Source organism: Rissa tridactyla, chromosome 5 (genome assembly GCF_028500815.1).
Source record: "Rissa tridactyla isolate bRisTri1 chromosome 5, bRisTri1.patW.cur.20221130, whole genome shotgun sequence".
NCBI classification, from domain to species: domain Eukaryota; kingdom Metazoa; phylum Chordata; class Aves; order Charadriiformes; family Laridae; genus Rissa; species Rissa tridactyla.
In genome coordinates this window covers 66,379,355-66,397,786 of record NC_071470.1, presented here as the reverse complement: position 1 = coordinate 66,397,786, position 18,432 = coordinate 66,379,355, and the positions used below count along the sequence as shown (strand labels likewise).

At 41.3% G+C, this 18,432-nt stretch overlaps 1 protein-coding gene across 1 annotated transcript; it reads left to right on the top strand.

The window, feature by feature from the left end:
• The first annotated feature begins 5,052 nt into the window (after positions 1-5,052).
• PGRMC2 (progesterone receptor membrane component 2) lies at positions 5,053-18,006 on the top strand. Its single transcript, XM_054202574.1, has 3 exons — positions 5,053-5,401; positions 15,265-15,420; positions 16,168-18,006. The coding sequence occupies exons 1-3, from the start codon at positions 5,053-5,055 to the stop codon at positions 16,263-16,265; spliced, it is 603 nt and encodes a 200-aa protein (XP_054058549.1). The 3' UTR covers positions 16,266-18,006.
• The last annotated feature ends 426 nt before the right edge of the window (positions 18,007-18,432 follow it).

Sequence of the window (18,432 nt, the reverse complement as noted above, 5' to 3'; positions counted from 1 at the left end):
GCTAGAGAATATTCTTCTGCAGCTCTTACGTAGTGTCTGTACTTTTTGTGGATATATCCCACAATACAGTGAGGTTATACAATCTAATAATGATAGCTCTGCGCATTTAGTATTTGTCCTATAAGCACCTACAGTCAAATATGAAAACATAGCTACTTAGTTACTTGAAAATCTGCCTTCTTCCCTACACATGGCTATGCCCAAAGGCCTGCCTGGGTACTTCCTCTGCTGTTTCATTACAGCCTAATTATTGCAGTTCTGAAGTTAGTGTTTGAAAACACAGCTGCATACATACAGTTGCAAAAATCCCAAATAAGTTGTTTTGTTAAAAACCTGGCTTTCTAAATGCATTGGCATACGTTTTTTGAAGATGTATCTCTAGTACACAAGTCAGTCATTTACTTGACCAGATTTGGAATAATAAATGCCAGAGCCACTCTGAGACCAAGAGCTGAGAGCCAGAGTAACCTGAGCTTTTCATCTTTGAAGGAAAGCTGCTCTCAGCTCCTACACCAAGCTGAGCTCCAGTTGCAGCAAACCTACCCCTAGATCTGTAGCAAGGCACCACCAGTTACTCATCTGGTCAGCGCTTGACTGGTGCTTACAGGTTTCTGCTGGTCCCAGTCTGGGCTATAGAGACTTTTCTGTAAAGCACACCATCGGACAGAGTAACTTTATAATGGATGAACAATGTTAAAGATTAACTTAATCTATTTCTGCTATATCACAACCATGCACTTCAGATATCACACCATTTACAAAGACTAAGAAATAACAGTGGACTTTTTACCAATGAAAAATTGAGCCCCATACCGGCAACTATGAAGAATATTACCTCTGTCCTAGCCAAAACTAGCAAAATGGGTTGATATGAATTTCACTATATTATTCATACTATATTTTGGAATTTTTGAAAGAAATTTCTGAATAACTTGTATGTGTTCAGCATTCCTTCATTGAAAGACCCTATGACATTATATAAAAAAAATTTAGATAGGTCTACATGTAGCACTGAAAATAAATATGAAAAAAGATGTGTTAAAGAATGTAAGCAGATACTATTTTGAAATAAGACATCAAGCATTGCATTGACCTAAACGGTAAGCATTTACCAGCTGTATCAGCATAAAACAAAACCATCAGTGCATCCCATACATTAAGCTAGGTTTAAAAATATCCAAAATCAATGGAGCTGATTGATTGTTCTATTATTCCAAATTTACTGAGACATCCCTACATTCCTTCACACACAATTAACTTCCTAATCTGTCCTGAACATAGCCCATCTTTGCATTATGAGATGCTTCTTCAGCTTCAAAATCAATGGAAAATAAACTTCAGACATGATAGTGGCTTGTATCAGAGCTCAATTTCTGCTTGTAAAGTTGTGCTCTCATTGTGCTTTTCACTGAGTTCAGTCTTCTTTCCAGAGCCTGTAATGAGCAGTGGTTGAAAAGAAAAAGTGAAGAACGTAATTCTGAGTTGAGGCGTTCACCTCCTAATGGAAAAGTCATCCAGAAGCATCCTACCTGCTTCTCTTTAATAAAAAAAGTTAAAGAATTTTTTCATATGTGGAGCAACAAAGTAGGCGGCAACTGATCTATTTGTGAAATTCTTAGGACAAAGTTGCAATAGTCAGTCATAGTATATATCTGACACATTACAACACAGAAGGCTCTATTCTGAAGAAGAAAATGTATATTGATGTAGAAAAATATTGAGCATATAACACCAGTGAACAAATAACTTTAAAAGATACTACTGTTTTTCCCTTGTTGCTAGAACAAATCATGTCAGATATGGCAGAGAGACTGCTATGAAAGTTAATGGCTATTAACCTCCAAGAACTAGAGGATAAACAAGTAACAATAGATGAGATTGCATACGAATATAGCAATAAGTTATTCATTTTCTAGGTATTCTTCAAATTTTATTAGGTAAAAAAAAATCTATAAATAACTACTCAAGAACAACAAAAGCTATAATATAACTAATTAGAAATTTGTTAATATTCTTTCATATATGTTTTTTCAGGACTCACTAAGCCCTTTATGTGAAACTGTGATATGCAAGTATTACCACTTCGTTTGCTCTTCAGATCAAATCAGTACAAATGTGCTGTGCATTAATTTCAGAATTTGGAAAACTCTGAGATTTTTTCCACAGGTAAGCCGGAATGCCCAATTTTCCTTTCACTCCTCTCATCATATTGCTGTACTGACACTGAATTACATACATTAGCAATACCTGAGCTCCCCAACCATGGGTCAGGATCTATGACAGCTGTCTGTCAATTAGATCAAAGTCAGATTTGTTCACACGACGAAAAAAAAAACCACCAAGAAGCACAGAAAGAACAGCAGAAGCAACACAATAATGCTAAGAGACTTTTGGGGGACCCTTTACCAGTTGTAGGTTTGTAGAACATAACTTTTTTACTTTACAGGGACAGACTTTTTGTCTTGGCAAACCAAAGACAGGCAACAAAGAAACGGCTGAAAATGTCATAGTGGAGAAACTTTTTTTCTGGCATTTCTCTGGCAGGTAACACTAACAGCAGGGTAACAAAATTTGACTGAAGTTGAAAGTAGTCTGCCCTGAGACGGGAAGACATTTGTTTGTCCTATTTGAGCTAGCAGATCTTGAGTGTTTGTCTTCTACTGATGGTGCTCCAGTACTGAAGGTGGATGTAGCTGCACTGGGATCTTAACATCCTTGGTGCTGCATATCTGGACTTGGTCTGAGGTGTACACTAACAAGGGGACAACCAGACAGTGTTCCTCCAGGTCAGAACCTACGTGTTTTCAGTGGTTTCTTTCCGCTAGGTTTGAAAACGTTCTAATCCAAGTATACTTAATATATTTAGTATTTGCCTTATATTATTTCTAATGTATTTGTCTATTTTCTAGCATTTAAATTCTTTTAAGTAGAAGTCTTCTAAACTTTCACTTCCTTAGGGTGGGTTCCTGGAACTCCTCTTGGCTTCCAGCTCTTATCTGGGGATCAAAAATAGCCACTATTTTGTTGCGCTAGATCCAAGGCTCACAGAAATAAATCAAGGTATTTTAGCCAAGCCCAGGTAGCAATATAATCTCTTAAGCAGGCAGCCAGAACTGACAAATGAAGGCTAGAATGTTTACAGTAGCCATGCTGATTTCTGAAAGAATTCCTTCCAGAATATAGCAGAACACTACATTCGCACAATGGGAAACCATGCTCTTTCAAAGAAATGTCTAGAATAATCTAGCCAGTCTGTATGAATTTAGAGATAAGATCATGGTAGGCAGATGGGTAAAATATCCCTTACTACTTGTTTTTGTTTCCTGAAACCTTCTTTAAAATACAAAGGAAGTTAAGAGAATGTAGTAAAATGTTGTGGAAAATCTAAATTAAACTAATGACGGAAGGAAATCTGGAGGTAAGAGTGCAACTCGTCTTTTTCTGACCTGAACCATAGCTGTGCCCAGACAATCCAAACATATTATGATTCCTTGATAAAAACTTGTTAACCACAATCAAGCTGTGACTTGTGGAGATGAAAGGACTTTCTTAATAGAGTTTACTTACACACATATTAAATAGAGCCTGCTTGATTAAGAGGAATAGTAGTAGTATTTTAATTGCAGGTCTTTAACTGGCAAGAATTTCATCGTGTTTCCTCACAGAGGTAGTCATTACCAAACTGGCTCAGAGGGCAGAAGATTAAACACCTAAGCAAAGGTGTTGAAAATGCAGAGCTTTATGTAAATGCTATCATTAATGTTATTTTCCACTGGGTTGAGTCTCTTGCACTGTCTACCAGCCTTTGTGAAAAACATTTGAGCTTTCCAACTTTTTGTGACTGAGTTATGTTAATTGTGATTTATTCTGGAGGCTGAAGTTATCAGGCAGGGAAGCTTTAGCACCACAGGGCTACATGGAATAACAATGTTTCTCAACTCCAAAGTACTTCTTGAATCACCTTCCAACCACCGAGAGGGCAGCTGAGTGCCGTTTGGGTTCCCCAGGCCCAGTTACACAATTGTAGAGCAGCTTTTCAGCATTAACTGATGAGACATTAAGTTTTGCTTGGGAGCACATCATTGACAAGATAAGAGGAACTGGAGGGATAAATTTTGCCCAGGTCTTTGCCTTTTCTGCAGATGTGTCGTCCTACTGAGATGCACCCACTCTCTCTTTGAAAATAATAAAAGCTTTTAGTCTTTCTCCTCACATAACTGAGCAAACTCGCTCCTGGGTATGGGTTCCACTTAACATGATATAGTAAAGCCACCTATGGGCTGCCACTGCTACATTTGGCAGCACAAGGAGTAATTCTAGTGTATCAGCCTACTGTTGGTAATCACCCCTTTCTCTGACAGGAAAAAAACGGAAGGGTGTATTTACCCTCAGCGCACCAAGCAGTCCCTTGAGCTACCTCCAAAGGTTTCCCTCCAAAACTGGCTGCTGTGTCACCTCAGGCGCACGCCTGTCTTCGCTCAAGCGGTCAGCAAAACCACCTCCGCCCCAGAGCTGCGGCCAGACGCGCCGCTTGACTCGGCAGCCGCCCAAAGGGCGCTGCACAACGGGGCTGCACCACCGCCGCCGGCGGCAGCCCTCGACCCTTTTCCCAGCGGCGGAAAGAACGGCTCTTAACGCCTCAAGGAGGGCTGCCAGCCCCCCTCGCCGCCACGCCGCCTCCTCCCCGCGCCGTTTGCTGTGGCGGGCAGCGGTACCCACTCGCTCCCGTGAGGCAAGGTCTGAGGCGATTCCCCCCCCCCCTTTCTCCCCGCTCCCGCCAACGCCACCTCCACGCGCTCTGACGGTGTGGAGGGGGTGGGGGTGGGTGAGGGTGGGGGGTGGTCACTGCGCAGGCGCGCTGGCGGCAGCGGTGCCTCTCGCGAGCGGCGGCGCCCGTTGGGCTGGCGGGGCGTGTCCGCACCCCATTCGCCGGGGGCGGTGCCGCTTTACCCGGCGGCCAATGGAAAGCGGGAGAAGGGGCGGGGCGCGGCGGCGGGCCCCGGGCGCGAGCGGGGCGGAGCCGTTGGGCGGGCAGGCGTTGGCCTGGCAGTGATGGCGGACGATGGGGACGGGAGGCTGAGGACTGAGGGGAGCAGCGGCGGCGGGCGAGGGGGCGGGGGCGCGGAGGAGCCGCCGGTGGGCGGCGGGATGCTGCTGATCGCGGGGCTGCTGGCGCTGGGGCTGCTGGCGGCCTACCGGCTGTACCTGCGCTGGGGGACGCGGAGCGGGCCGGGGGGCGCGGCCCGGCAGAGCCAGGCCGCCGCTCTGCCGCGGATGAAGCGGCGGGATTTCTCCCTGGAGCAGCTGCGCGAGTTCGACGGGACCCGCAACCCGCGCATCCTCCTGGCTGTCAACGGCAAAGTCTTCGACGTGACCAAAGGCAGCAAGTTCTATGGGCCCGGTGAGACCCCGGGGTCGGGGGAAGGGGGTCCCGAGGCCGAGGACGCCCTCCCGGCAGCGCTGGCGGGAGGCGGGGGCGGTGCTGGGGAGAGACGGCGGGGATCGGCGGCGGCGGGCGTGCCCTGCCGCCGCGGGCTCCCTGCTTGAAGGCTCCCGGGCCTCAGCCCCACCGGGGGCGGGGGTGGTGGGTTTCGGGGAGGCCTCGCTGCCTGTCAGCGGCGGCGGCGTCCCGCGGGCCCCTGGGTTTATCTCGGACGGACAGCCCCGTGCTCGCTGTCCCCACGCCTGATAGGGCCGCCGGCTGCCGGTGGTGGTGGTGTCAGATGGGAGACAGCCCTGCAAACCGCGACCCCTCACCAAACCGCGACCCCTCACCAGGCTGGCCGGCCGGGGGACGAACGGTAGTTTTAAATAGGTGGTGCAAAACGGGTCTGGGTTCTGTTCAGGCTTCCAGCTTTCCAGTTGCCTAGATTTGGATGTGCAATGTTTAATTTTATTTTATTTTTTTTTCCTTCTGTCTTTTCTAGTAGGTTTCCCAAGCGCAACTGAGCAATGCTTCCTTCATTCTAGCTCTGGCAGTTCAGAAAAGAAAAAAAAAAAAACCAGCTGGTTACTTATTTAGGTGCAAATGCCATACTGAGTATGAATCGGGATAGGGGTGAGCAGGAAGAGTTCAGGGACTGATATGTTGCTACCATTGAGAGTGCAGAAATCAACCCAATCTCTTAAATAGAAGGACAGACAATAGTTCTTTGGAGTGGAAACGTATATTTAAAAGGTTCAGAAAAGTATGCTTCAAAAGCAATGTTGTGTTTCCATATTCACAATGTAGATTGTGAAAATGCAGCATATTTTCTCATAATAAACAGTGTTCTTAATGAAGTGGATGAACTTACTAGTGAACACCGTGTTCACATCTGATGCCAAAGGAAATGAGGGTTATGACTGCTGATAATTTTCTTCCTTAAACAATGGTGGTTTGGAAAACTTGATCTAATCAAATTATGCAGGAGTTTTCATAGTAGGTATGGCAGGTGTTCTTGTATGAGGGGTGGAGGAGAGAGAGGATACTTTTTTTCCCCCCCAGGAAATAGTTCAAGTTAAGTAGTAGTAGTAATAATAATAATAATTATTATTATTATTATATTTAATAATCTTAGGTTACAAAAATAAAAATGCAGAACTGGCATGTTACAAGTCTTTGGTTCTTACCAAGGAAGTGACAAGCAGTTGTACAGTTGAGCTGGGCTAGTATTTTGTAACTCTTGTTACCCTCAAAGTTTGTGATACCAGTTGCAGAAATTAAAACTGCCATAATTGAACCAAAATGCTTTTCTGACTGGGTACTGTAAAGGTTAACAATGTAATCTTAGCTACCTTGCCATGCCTTATTTTCTTTATTGACTAGTAAAGCTGAGAAAATGCGGTCTGGTGTGCTGCAGCTTTCATGACACTTAATCGGGCCAGTTCTTTTGTCTCTCTCACTTCAGGGTTTTTTAAACTGAGGCCTATGGGCTGATAGAAAATGCAGGTAATACATATGCTATGTGAAGCTTAAAACACCAGTAAGCCGACTGATTGCTTCATAAATTACTCTATGATATAATAATCGACCATAATCTAAACATTAACTCTTTTGTGTATCAAATATAAATTAAATTTTAGACTCTCCGCTGTAGATATCATTGCTGGTTCACATTGCCAGCCTCTGGAGATCTATTATTGAGAGGAAGCTAAAGCTTTAAGTTCTAGGACATCATTCTGCTTTTTTGATAACTGGCAGCAGCTGGTTTCCCTAAAGCAGTGCTTCCAGCTTTTCATGGAGAGGAAAAAAGGCTTTTCTTTTTCTCCCCCCTCTGTGGTGAAAGATTGCCTTTTTATAATAGAACTGATGTCATCTTTGTCTGTCACATCTCCATTACTTGGGACCACGCATATTAGGACAGTGATGCTCAACCTGTGCATCATCAGCTGTGTGCTTTCTGCCAAACATGTTGATTTTTGAATCACGCTGACGTGGTTTCCCTGTACAGATGCATGTCGGGGAATATTTTCTTGCAACTGTTTTGTGTCTGAAAAGAAAAAAAGCTAGTAGATGGTTTGGAGGCCTTAAAAGATCTGAGAAGGGTTAGGTGGAAAAGTCTTCTACAGCTGGTTGAGAGCTTTTCAGAAAGACTTCAGTCAGAGGAGCAAGATGTCCGCAGCAGTTCTCTTGGTAATTCTGTGCCTCGTAGCTGGAGTATGCAAGAGAAGTGCAAAGCATACCAACAGAGCCATGGCCAAATTTTCTTTAACAGAAGAAATATTTGAAGGCACTGGCTTTGCTGATGTTGCAGGTTCGGACTGTGAGCCTTTTGTACTTTGTTGCAGTACTGATGTGAAATAGTCCTTCAGCTTTGAAGGCAGCAAAAAGCATTGGCTGAGGGCTCACTATCAAGTCTTAAGTATGTCTTGACTGCTGGGTTAACATTGAATAACGTGACTGTCTCAGAAGGCTTCTGATGTCTTGAAATTAAGGTCTGGGTTTTTTTTGCTTCAGTGTAGTTTGGATGCAGAGGTGTTCCTTATTTTTCTACTTATAGCATAAGGCTAAAAATGCACAGAATTGTCATCTAATCCAGATTTTTGTCCAGCAGTTGAGATTCCCTTAAAATTCCCACCAAGCTTCTGATTTTATTAGAAGCTCTCCTGGTTTTAAGTTTCCATCCGCTGAATCCTGTTATACTTTCGTCTTTTTTCATTGAAGAGCCCTTTACATATGTAGAGTTAAGATATTTTTAAAAATTGATAGACTGTTGAAGTCATCCTTTCAAACAGACATGATTGAAAACTTCAGTTTCTTGAACATTTCATCAAAATGTTTTCCAAATTTTTTTGTTTTTTCTCATGTTGTCTTCTGTAAGTCTTCCACAATTTATCTTTGATATGTCTAATGCGTTTTAGCTAAGAGCAAGAAAAGGTTACATATCACACATTTAACTGTCTGGGCCTCCAAAAATCACTTCACTTACATTGAACTCTTAATTTAAAACTTTACTTGCCAAGTTCCTTTACAAAATGCTGCTTCCTGGGATAGTCCTCTGTCCTGCAAGGATACCCCTTGTTTCGGCACTTCACTTTTAGTTGTATTAAATGCCACCTCTGTTTGTGCCCAAATGAGTAAGTGTCCTAGAATGCTTTGCTTGGTTATTAAATTAATTACCTTTTCTTTATCACCCACAAACTCTAAAAGAAAGAAAGTAAACAATTAGCAGTTTGCTATTAAAAATATCACCTAACCAGAATTTCACAGAGGCTGTTTTGGGGTGACTTCCCCACCTGTAATCATATCTCATGACTTGAGTCTAATGATTAATAGCTTTAGTGTGTGCCGTGTTGGTTTTATATCCATATAATGAGAGACAGTTTTTACTGTTTCATTTATTGCAACATTAATTTCATGTTTGTTTGTGTCAAGGTTCCTAGTAGTGTACTGTCAATAGAAGGGCATAATAAGAATTAAAGTAATATTGGCAAATCTTAATATTTAGCATTTAAATAAGCATGACAAGATAATGCTGCAAATATGTTTTGATTAACTTATCAAATGCCTTGTGCAGTTATGAAAAATATATGGCTTTGAGCATGACAAAGCAAGATTACATGCAATACAGTGTATGCAACTGTTCCACGTCACTTCTTGGTTCTTAATGTTTCATGATCTTGAAAAAAATCAATTTCCTGAGTTTCCTTTGCTGCAGTACATTGTCACTGTCATTCTCATCCCACTCTTGTCTTTGAAAGCATCATGTAGATTTCTGCTTTCCAGTTTGCCAAGAGGAATAGATTAGGTAGTAGTAGTTCCTTTTACAAAAAAAATCCATCATAGTTCTTTTTTCATGAGGGGGAAATTACCTTTATTTCATGTTGCAAATCCAGTTAAGAACTGTGATTTCTGATGTTAAATACTTTGAAAAATTCTGTAGTAAACAGCTGTCAATTTTTCCCATCATCTGTGTAAAAATAATCTGATGCTGTTAGACTTCCTTTGGAATCGAGTGCTGTAAACTTCATTGTGTCTCTATTTCGAAGGTAGCATTGATGCTTTTCAATACATCCTTTACAAGGGTATGGTTAGAGTGAAGTGTTGGAGGAGGGACATCATATATGTTGTGTCTGGAGAATTCTGTAAAGGGTGGCCTTATCTTAAGAACACAACAGGCCGAGGGGTTACAGATAAGTACAGAGGATAAGACTGGGGGAAAGAAGTGCTTCCTGTAAGGTGTATATCTTCTCTGTGTTTTTGATGTTTGTCAGCTCTTTGGTGTCTGTGTAATGGAGGTGTCTCTTGCCTGAGACTCAGCTTTTGAAAGAAACTGCGTTTGTGGATAAAGAAGTTCCTACCAGTAGTTAACCTAGAAAGGTGTATACGTGCATATTGGTGAGAGATAGTTCCCATACTTCTGATTAAAGGGAGTAGTGCCCTTGCCACCAGTATGAAGGGGTTGGTGTAAGCCCTCAGCCCATGTTCATGGGGAGCAGTAAAGTGGTTTTGTACAGGAAGATGCATCACTCTGTCTCCTCCTCTGCTTCTGCTTTGTGTGTCTGTCAGCTCCCTGTGTTGTTTGGGTTTTTTTTCCCCTTTTTTTAATAACCTGCATGTATTCCTTCAAACTCGAACAACTCTGTGTTTGGTAAAGAGTCTGTGTAAATCTGTAGTTCCTATTTAAACCATTCAGGTTCCAGTCACCTGAGGTTTGAGGGGCCTGATCAAGCAGGTATGCTTAAAGCAAGATATATTAGGATGTGATAGCGGCATCATTGTTAATGACATATAGATGTTAAATCCAGTATGTAGCAGATCTCTTTCATTTAATCAAAAACCTGGCCAGCATTGCTTGCCTTATTATGAAATAAACTAGTGGCCAGAGCGCTTCTCACTAAAGCGAGATGTGGGATCCAGGTCCTTCTCAATTATGGAGCTGTCTTCCAGGAATCTCCTGACTACTGAACTAGAGGCTCCCTAGCAGTGCTCATTGTCTGCCCCTTTAGTTGAAATTGGGTCATTGATTCTTGCACTTTTTTTCACGGAGTTAAAAAGGAAGCAAGCGAAATAGAGAGTGAGGCCCTCTGGTCTTGTGCCTAAGAAGTCAGGTTTAGACCCTTCTTTCTAAGCACTTCCCATCTTAGCATGCAGACTTTGTGGGTTGCTTTCCTAACAACACTTACTTTCCATGCAAGTTGTAACTTAAAATTGACCCACATCTTTCCTTTCATGTAAATCTGGAGCAGTAAAGTTAAAACTATGTCACCTTGAGTTCCCAGTGATAAATGTTATTAGAAAGCTTCTGCTTTCAAGCTGCATCTCAAAATGGCTTTGTCTAATTTGTAGCTTTTTCATTCCCTCATAAAAGATGCAACAGTGAACAAACACATGTCAGGATTCAGATGGAAAATTTTAAACAGACAGTGGAGATGTTGCTTTGATTTGGAGTGGAAAAGGTAGACAAAGTGGCAGAATAGTGCAGCTGTCAATAATTTCATGGTCTGTATTATTTTGTTCCTTTAACTTACACTAAAGAAGAGATTAGTCTATTCTTGTCTGCAGTTTGAGAAATGTTGTCCATGAATCTCTAAGCTTCAGACAAAACTAGGTTTTATTTGCAGTGGCTGCATGGAGCCCGCAGATGCAAAGAACACCTGGTGTGCTTTGCATATTTGATGATTGCTTCAAAGTGCTTTTTGACTACTTGAAGAAACCAAAGCTGGTTTAAAACTTAACCTTGTTAACCTGTGTGGCCTCACCAAAGAACTTGTATGGGCCTTGTGGCAATGAATACAATTCTTAGATTACAAATCACTTCATTAGATATAAAGTCCGCATGCAGCTATCTGTACTGCGGTCCCTGTGCTGAACAGTTGGAGCAATCCAAAGTTCAGTGTACAGTGTTCACCTTCATTACTAGTCTTGGAGCAATAGTTTGGGGTGTTCTGCAAAGCTAGTAGAGAACTAAAATGGCCAGATAATCTCTTTGGTAAACCAAGAATATCTGCTCTAACACTGAACACCAGCACAGGTTTTGCTGGGGGAACTATTGACCAAACCAGTTGACAATTGTAACATGTGCTGTTCCAAGATCCAGTTTAGCCTGTTTTGGAGCAAGTGACTAGAAGCAGCACTTCCAAAGAAAAGCTTCAGCTTGGACAGCTTCGTATCTCAAATTTCTAAATACAGTGCTTTAATATTAGATTTATTTTTCCTCACCTGCTGTTGTTTTAGGTTGTCTGCAAAGACAAAAGGTAAATGCAGAATTTATACAGGGGAAAAAGGCAGCGCATAAATGTGGTGGTACAGATGTGGAGATAAGTAGGCAAATATGTTTTCTTGATAGCTGTTTGGTCTCAGTGCTAAAATAAATGCAGCCCCTGAAACAAAGTGTTTCAATATGTGAAAGCAAAGATGGGAAGAAAAGCATTCTTCAAGGAACAAAGTTTTCCTTCACATAAGGCTCATAGCTGCCTGTAGCCAACTAACGTGTAGCAAGGTGTTTTAATGGGTTTTGACACTTCCCTGGCTTTCCTTTTGTTCTTGTGAGATGGCAAATTGGAGTGGGAGGAGAATTTTTTAAAGAAATATTTGACTATGAAATAGCTAATTTTGGGGGTACAGCTAAAGAAAACCACTGAAACTTCGTGATATGGTCTTGAAAAATCAGTTTGGTATATGTACCTATGCTAATAGCATCTATTTTTGCAATCTCTTAAGTATGTAAATCATGTCATGGGGTGCAATCAATTATTTAGAACAGGAGCCAGTCTAAATAGATAGGCAGACAAAAGGAAAGAAAAGAAGGACTACGGGAAGGGCTTGCAGAGTAAATTACATCTGGTAGTGAAAGAACTCTGAGGGAGTATGTCTAGGGTTGCACTAATGTCTCTACCTCAGAATTGTGTTCTTGAAGCACGTTTTTTTCCCCAGGGTTCTCTGAGTTGGCACCTTTCTGGATGCTTCTCCAAGCGCAACAAAATCTGATATGCAAAATACCTTTTTAATACTGTTGCACCAGTATTTATATAAAAGCAAATAAAAGGCTAGGGCTTAGAGCAAAACCCCAGACCTGTAAATTCTATATTAATGTAAAATACTGTACTTCATCTCTGTGTAAAAGAATCTGAATGTAAGCTTTAAATCTTGAAGTAGATTGCTCATACTGAGATCTCTGAACTTCTGCTTTAGCAGCCCTGCAACTAAGGTGAAGCCAGGCTTGCACTTTTTTTTTTTTAAATCATCATAATTCAATATTTGCTGTTTAGTAAAGGATTAAAGAATGGGACGCGTTCCTAAGTTACATTTGTGGAGCTGGAATTTAAGATGCTGTCTGCCGAGTCCAAAGGCTGATTTTTAGTAGTTAGCATTCTTTTTGAGTGCTTGGACCCAGCTTGATGGTTTCTCTGTGACTCCTGAATACTTCTGTAGTAAACATGCTGGAATGTTAACGTTTAAATTCAATTTTAGAAAATAAAAAAAAATATTGGTATAATAACATCTGACATTAAAATATATTTGCAGTAATTTTGCGTCCATTAAACTTAATGCAAACTGATACATTCTCAAAGCATTCATGCTTTCAACTAAGTATATTATTGAAATGTATGGTAAATATAATGTAATTCTCTTTTTAATAGAAATAATTGGAATCAAGCTGGTGGACGAAGAGGTGGCATCTCAGCAGGTGCTGTAAAACTCCATAAACCACTAAATGCAGGGTAGAAGGGAAGGGGAACAGCGTGCTTCTCTTAACTCTGGTTAGCCAGAATTTTGAAAACGCATTATGCAAATACCTAGTAGGGTTTATGGAAATATTTGGTTTAAACACTTCAGAGAAAGGAAAAAGGGACAAAATACTGTTGGTGGTGAGCTTAAGTAGCAATTTATGATTGGTCTTAAGGATTTACTGGTTGTCTGTGGTCTTTGTAAGAGCTGTTTATAGCTCCTGTGTTCTTCATTGAGAACATCAAAAACTAGATCGCTTGAATGATAGCTATTTTGGAGTGAAGCAAGACTTTTTGTTTGAAGAAGCTCTGTGTTATGTTGCAAATGATGGCCATCACTACCTTGTACACTGTTTCATGGGAAGTGACTGAGCATGCAACTTGGAATTGATTTCAGTCTCTGAATCCTGTTTTTCATATAAATATCTAATTCAGGATACAAATAGGAGAAATAGAGTTCACAAGGGCTCTTGACTTTGATTCTCTTAAGTAACATGAATGTAGTCCCTGATCCCAGAGGTAGTTATTGTGAATGCCATTAAGATGCTGTTAATCATTATGGTTGTCTCTTATGGCCAGATTTGTACAGTGCAAGCTTCCAGTTGATAGTTCTTTCTCTGATGTGTACTTCTTGTGAAATTTTGCTTCTAAATCAGTTGGTTTATTTCCAGAGAGACAGGGAAATTTTCATTGGCACACGAGACACCCTTCTGTTCTCAGGTTTGACTGTAAGCAACTTACAGTGCCAAGCACTCTGGGGTGGAGAGGTGACACCAGTTCTGGTGAGGACGTAGTTTCTTCTAATCCATATGGTGCTCAGGTTCCCTGCCTCAGGAGTTCTTCCTGCTGCATCCAGCCTCTGTCTCAACCCTGAAGCCAATGCCCGGCAAGAGCAGATAGGTGTTGTGGCTGGAGCAAGTGGCCTGGGAGGAAACCAGCCTCTTGGAATGATTTCCCGTGGCTCGCCCTGGTGCAGAAGAGGTCTGAGGTGCTACAGCAGGCAATAGAGGGGGTGAAGGACAGTGTGTTGCCACTTGCTTGTGTTCATTCTTGCCCATGGGTGCTGCCTTTTCTTCAGGCTGACGGCCACTGTCGTCTTCCGAGAGGTAAGCCAGCGAAGGGGTCTGGCCTGTTTATCTTCATGTAGTGACCACTCTTTATGATGCCTTGGGCATTTCCCTGCTGCTTAGCTGCTGCAGTTAGTGCAGAAAATTTTAAAGTGTTTTTTTTTGTTTGTTTTGGTTTTTTTTTTTTTGTTTTGGTTTTTTTAAATTGAGCTGAATTAAGGTAATTGTTTTTAGGTAAAGAAAATCTAAGGTAACAATACGCTTGAAGTTCTTTAGATTAATTAATATTCAGGAAAGCCAGTTATCAGCCTCGTCCTGAAAGTTGTTGGTTTGCAAATCATCCAGTTCTCTTTGTAGTAATATTTATTTGACAGTCATTGCTCAAAATTTTGTTAGTGTATTTGTGGTGCTTGACATCAGTCAAAAAGCACAAAAGAAGTAGTTGCTTTACATTCTTAACATGAAGATTTGTGCAGTTTTCAAGAACAATATAGGATATGGGTGATCTGCTGCCCAAAATAAATGAGGTTGTTTCCACAGAAGTAAGAAATGTGTCAAAAGACGCACTATCACGTATGTAGAAAGTCGTGGTGAGTCTATAAGTGAAGTGAAAGTATTAAGTTCTATTTATCGATGAAATTGATTTCTAATTAAGATGTCTATATAGTTTGCTTCTGTTCATGCTTAACTTGTAAATATTCTATGTTTTGCTTAATAGAAGTGCGTTTCTTTTGAATTCCAGCCTCCAGTCTCTTTGGAATTTCATTTACATCAACTGACTTGCATCAAATGACAGGGATTTTTTCCAGATATCCCTTCAAAGCTATTTTCCTGGTTCTGCTTTTCCCAGCAGACTTTATCTCCTAGTGACACTTTAGATTTAATTGCGGTGCTGTTGAATATCGAACAGCTCTGGCACTGAAACTACTGCTGTTCCCATCACTGCCAGGGTTTAATGTATGGCTTCGGCAGACTACATAAGGAACTGAGATTGGTCACCATAAACAAAGACTTGAAGGTATCGCTTTTGTCTTTTTGTTTTCAGAGGGTCCATATGGAATATTTGCTGGCAGAGATGCCTCCAGGGGACTAGCAACTTTCTGTCTAGATAAAGATGCACTCAGAGATGAATATGATGACCTATCGGACTTAAATGCTGTACAGATGGAAAGTGTAAGAGAGTGGGAAATGCAATTTAAAGGTAAATTCTCAAATTAGCAGCACATCTTTAGTTTAAGGAAATGTGTTTCATAAAAATGACTGATTTGGGCTTGGGGCAGCTTTTAAAGAAATGTTGACAGTAACATAAATAATGCAATGTAACTTTCTTAGGAAAAGACCAGGGGTTTCAGGCCTTTCTTCCATAGAGAGGATTCCACTATATCCAACTAGAGCTTTTTCAACCTTTTACTTTTACAAGAAAGCGGTTCCCTTCTCAGCTCTTCAGCACAGAATTTCACTCTGGAATCTCATTGTAGCTTAGCTGATGGAATTCCCGCTCATGAGTTGTTGGCTTTGGCTGCCATGGAATCATGATTAGGACGAAGAGTTGTTTTGGCATGAAGGGTTGAACAAGTTTGTCTTGAAATAATTTCTCAGAAGTATGCCTCTGGAGGGAGGGGGAGTCATTTTTCACAGTAATGGAAATCAGAACAGGCTGAGGGAATTTGTGCCGGTTTTAACAGCAGCGTTTTCAGCCATTGTGTGATAAAGCTTGCCTGATTCACTGTGGGAGAATTGAAACAAAGTACTCAGAGTTGAGAAGGTAGTGAGCAGCAATGGTAGCAAGATTGTTTTAGGAGGCTGAGCTTGCTGATAAATTGCTATCGGTTTCAGTGATTCAGGTTGAGAACCTGCGTGTGTAAGAGAAAAAGGGATTTGCAGCAGTGCAGGCTAACGAGCAAATGCAGCTGTATTTGATTGTAATGGAATCGTAAATCTTTTTCAGAAAAATACGACTACGTAGGTAGACTCCTAAAACCAGGGGAAGAACCTTCAGAATACACAGATGAGGAAGATACCAAGGATCACACTAAACAGGAATGAACTTTGTAAACAACCAAAGTCAGGGGCCTTCGGAACTGCAACCTCTTATTCCCCATCACAGAATGTCCTGCATCTTTGGGTACAGTTCATCTGCTGCGAAAAACATTCAACAGGTTTTGTACAAGGAAAATAATAAACTCACAAATGAAGATTTGAATACTAGACATTATTTGTGCTGCCAAACCTTTTGTTGCAGTTTATTTGTAATGTCTGGTTAGGCTTCGTTAGTGAAGAGGGGCCAGGGATTTAAAGACAAAAACGCTATTCCTTTTTATCAGTAAGCTGAAGCCTTCAAATAGTATATATTACAAGCTCTCTAAAAGACGTGAGTCTTCAAGCTCAGTGAAAGGTTTGAATCTTGTTTCGTATGTGTCTTCTCCTTCAGCATTAAAGACGTACTCATGTACATCAGTATCAGTAGGTTAGACTACTGAAACTGGTGTTAAAATGTGAATTTCCAATTTTGTTTTGTATGTGGGCGTTAGTAGCCCTGGCAGAATACTTCAGTTCTCTAAGAGAAGTCCATGTAGATTAGGATGGGGGTAAAATTCATCCTTTTCTCAAAAGGATTGGGTAAAACTGTTTCCTCTGCAACAACTATTATCTGAAGCCTGCCTCTCCCCCTTTTCCCATCCTCTAAATCAAATCAAATATTAATTGTGCCTTATTTCGCTTACATAGACTTGAATTGTTTTAAGGGACAGCCCCAAAATTGTGGTTTCATAGTCACTACAAGCAGCATTGAGACTGAAGTTAGAATGTTCTGTTGACTGGAAAACCTTTGATGTTATTCTGTGTATAGAATGTAAAAGAGGAATACTCAGTGTTACTGCCATATGTTAATACTACATATACTTAAATTAGCATTGTGATGGCCAAATGCATACTCCCATGCTTCTTTTTAAGTAATTACACAAAAAAGTCACCCTTCCTCCTCTTCCAGAAGCTGCCTAACTTTTGGGAGCATAGCCTTCACACCCCTGTAGAGCGAAGGGGCCTGCGCGCGTGTGTATGTGTGTGTGTCTGTCTGAATGCAAGACTTGGGAGGAATTATTTCTGCAGATATTGTAAATACGAGTTCCATTTTAATAAAGCATGTACAATACCAAATGTGCTGTCAGACTTTATGTAGAAGCTGGTAAGCAGAGCTGGAATGTGGTGGGATACAAAGTAAGGGGAAGAAGTCTTGGATATGAAACATCCACCTCTATTAATACTGTTTCCTTGTTCTTGTGGTGTTATCTTGCATTTTGAGTCCCAGCTTTTGAAGAATCTTGAAGACTTACTCAGGTAAGCTGCATTTAAGAGAATAAACCTATGCCGATGCATTTGTGGTGGGGAAAAAAAATAAGTAATGTAAATAAAGGAGAAGCATTTTAGGAAATCACCTAATGTACAGTAAAAGGAGCGTGTCTCATGGCACTAATAGGACAAGAAGGCTGGAGATCCAGACGTGCGTATCACTCAACATATTGTAGAAATTTCACTGCCTGTTCTGCTAAAGTGGTAACAGTGACACCATTGAGTTTGTGACTGGCGGCTTTGTGGCCGACATCTGTACCTCTGCAGACTTTCACCTGTGATAAGCCTACAGTAACAGATTTCTATGGATACATTCTGTTGAACTGTAAACTGTGAAATGCCGGGAACTACTTCCTTTTTATTACTGCTTGACTGAAAGAGATTTATATTGATGTACATGAAACAAATAAACAAAAATCCTCCCTTGAATCATGTGTAACTCACGTGTCCTAGAAGGCAGGTTGAATTCTCTTCCTTGCGTATCCAAGCTTGGAATAGAGCAGCTTTATCGCAGCAGAACTGGAGCCATTTCTCCACAGAATTTAGGTGACGCTTGCTGGATCTCGTACGGGAGATCTTGTACGTCCCGTGTGGGGCTGTTCAGCTACTGACTGTAATTCAGTAAAGCACCGGTTTCTGCTTAGGTCACATCCTTATAAGCTGCACGTTGGGGCGGTGCCCAGACTCGGGTTTGCACGTTAGTACTATAAGTGTCTGCTAATTGTCTTCACACTGCTGAAAAGCTGGCCACACTAGTGTAACTAACCACAAAAATATGTGCTTTAGATGGAACAGTGGAAGCTGCCAAGGGATGAAGAAAACTTTCTTGCACAGGACAGGAGGTAGGAGTCCTTAAGCACCAGTT

What these genes read in the sequence shown, in the direction of transcription:
- PGRMC2 (XM_054202574.1), top strand. Translation starts at nt 5,053, where the DNA reads ATGGCGGACGATGGGGACGGGAGGCTGAGGACTGAGGGGAGCAGCGGC. An exon ending in CAGCAAGTTCTATGGGCCCG is followed by an intron (nt 5,402 to 15,264) that starts GTGAGACCCCGG and finishes TTTTGTTTTCAG; the next exon opens with AGGGTCCATATGGAATATTT. An exon ending in GTGGGAAATGCAATTTAAAG is followed by an intron (nt 15,421 to 16,167) that starts GTAAATTCTCAA and finishes AATCTTTTTCAG; the next exon opens with AAAAATACGACTACGTAGGT.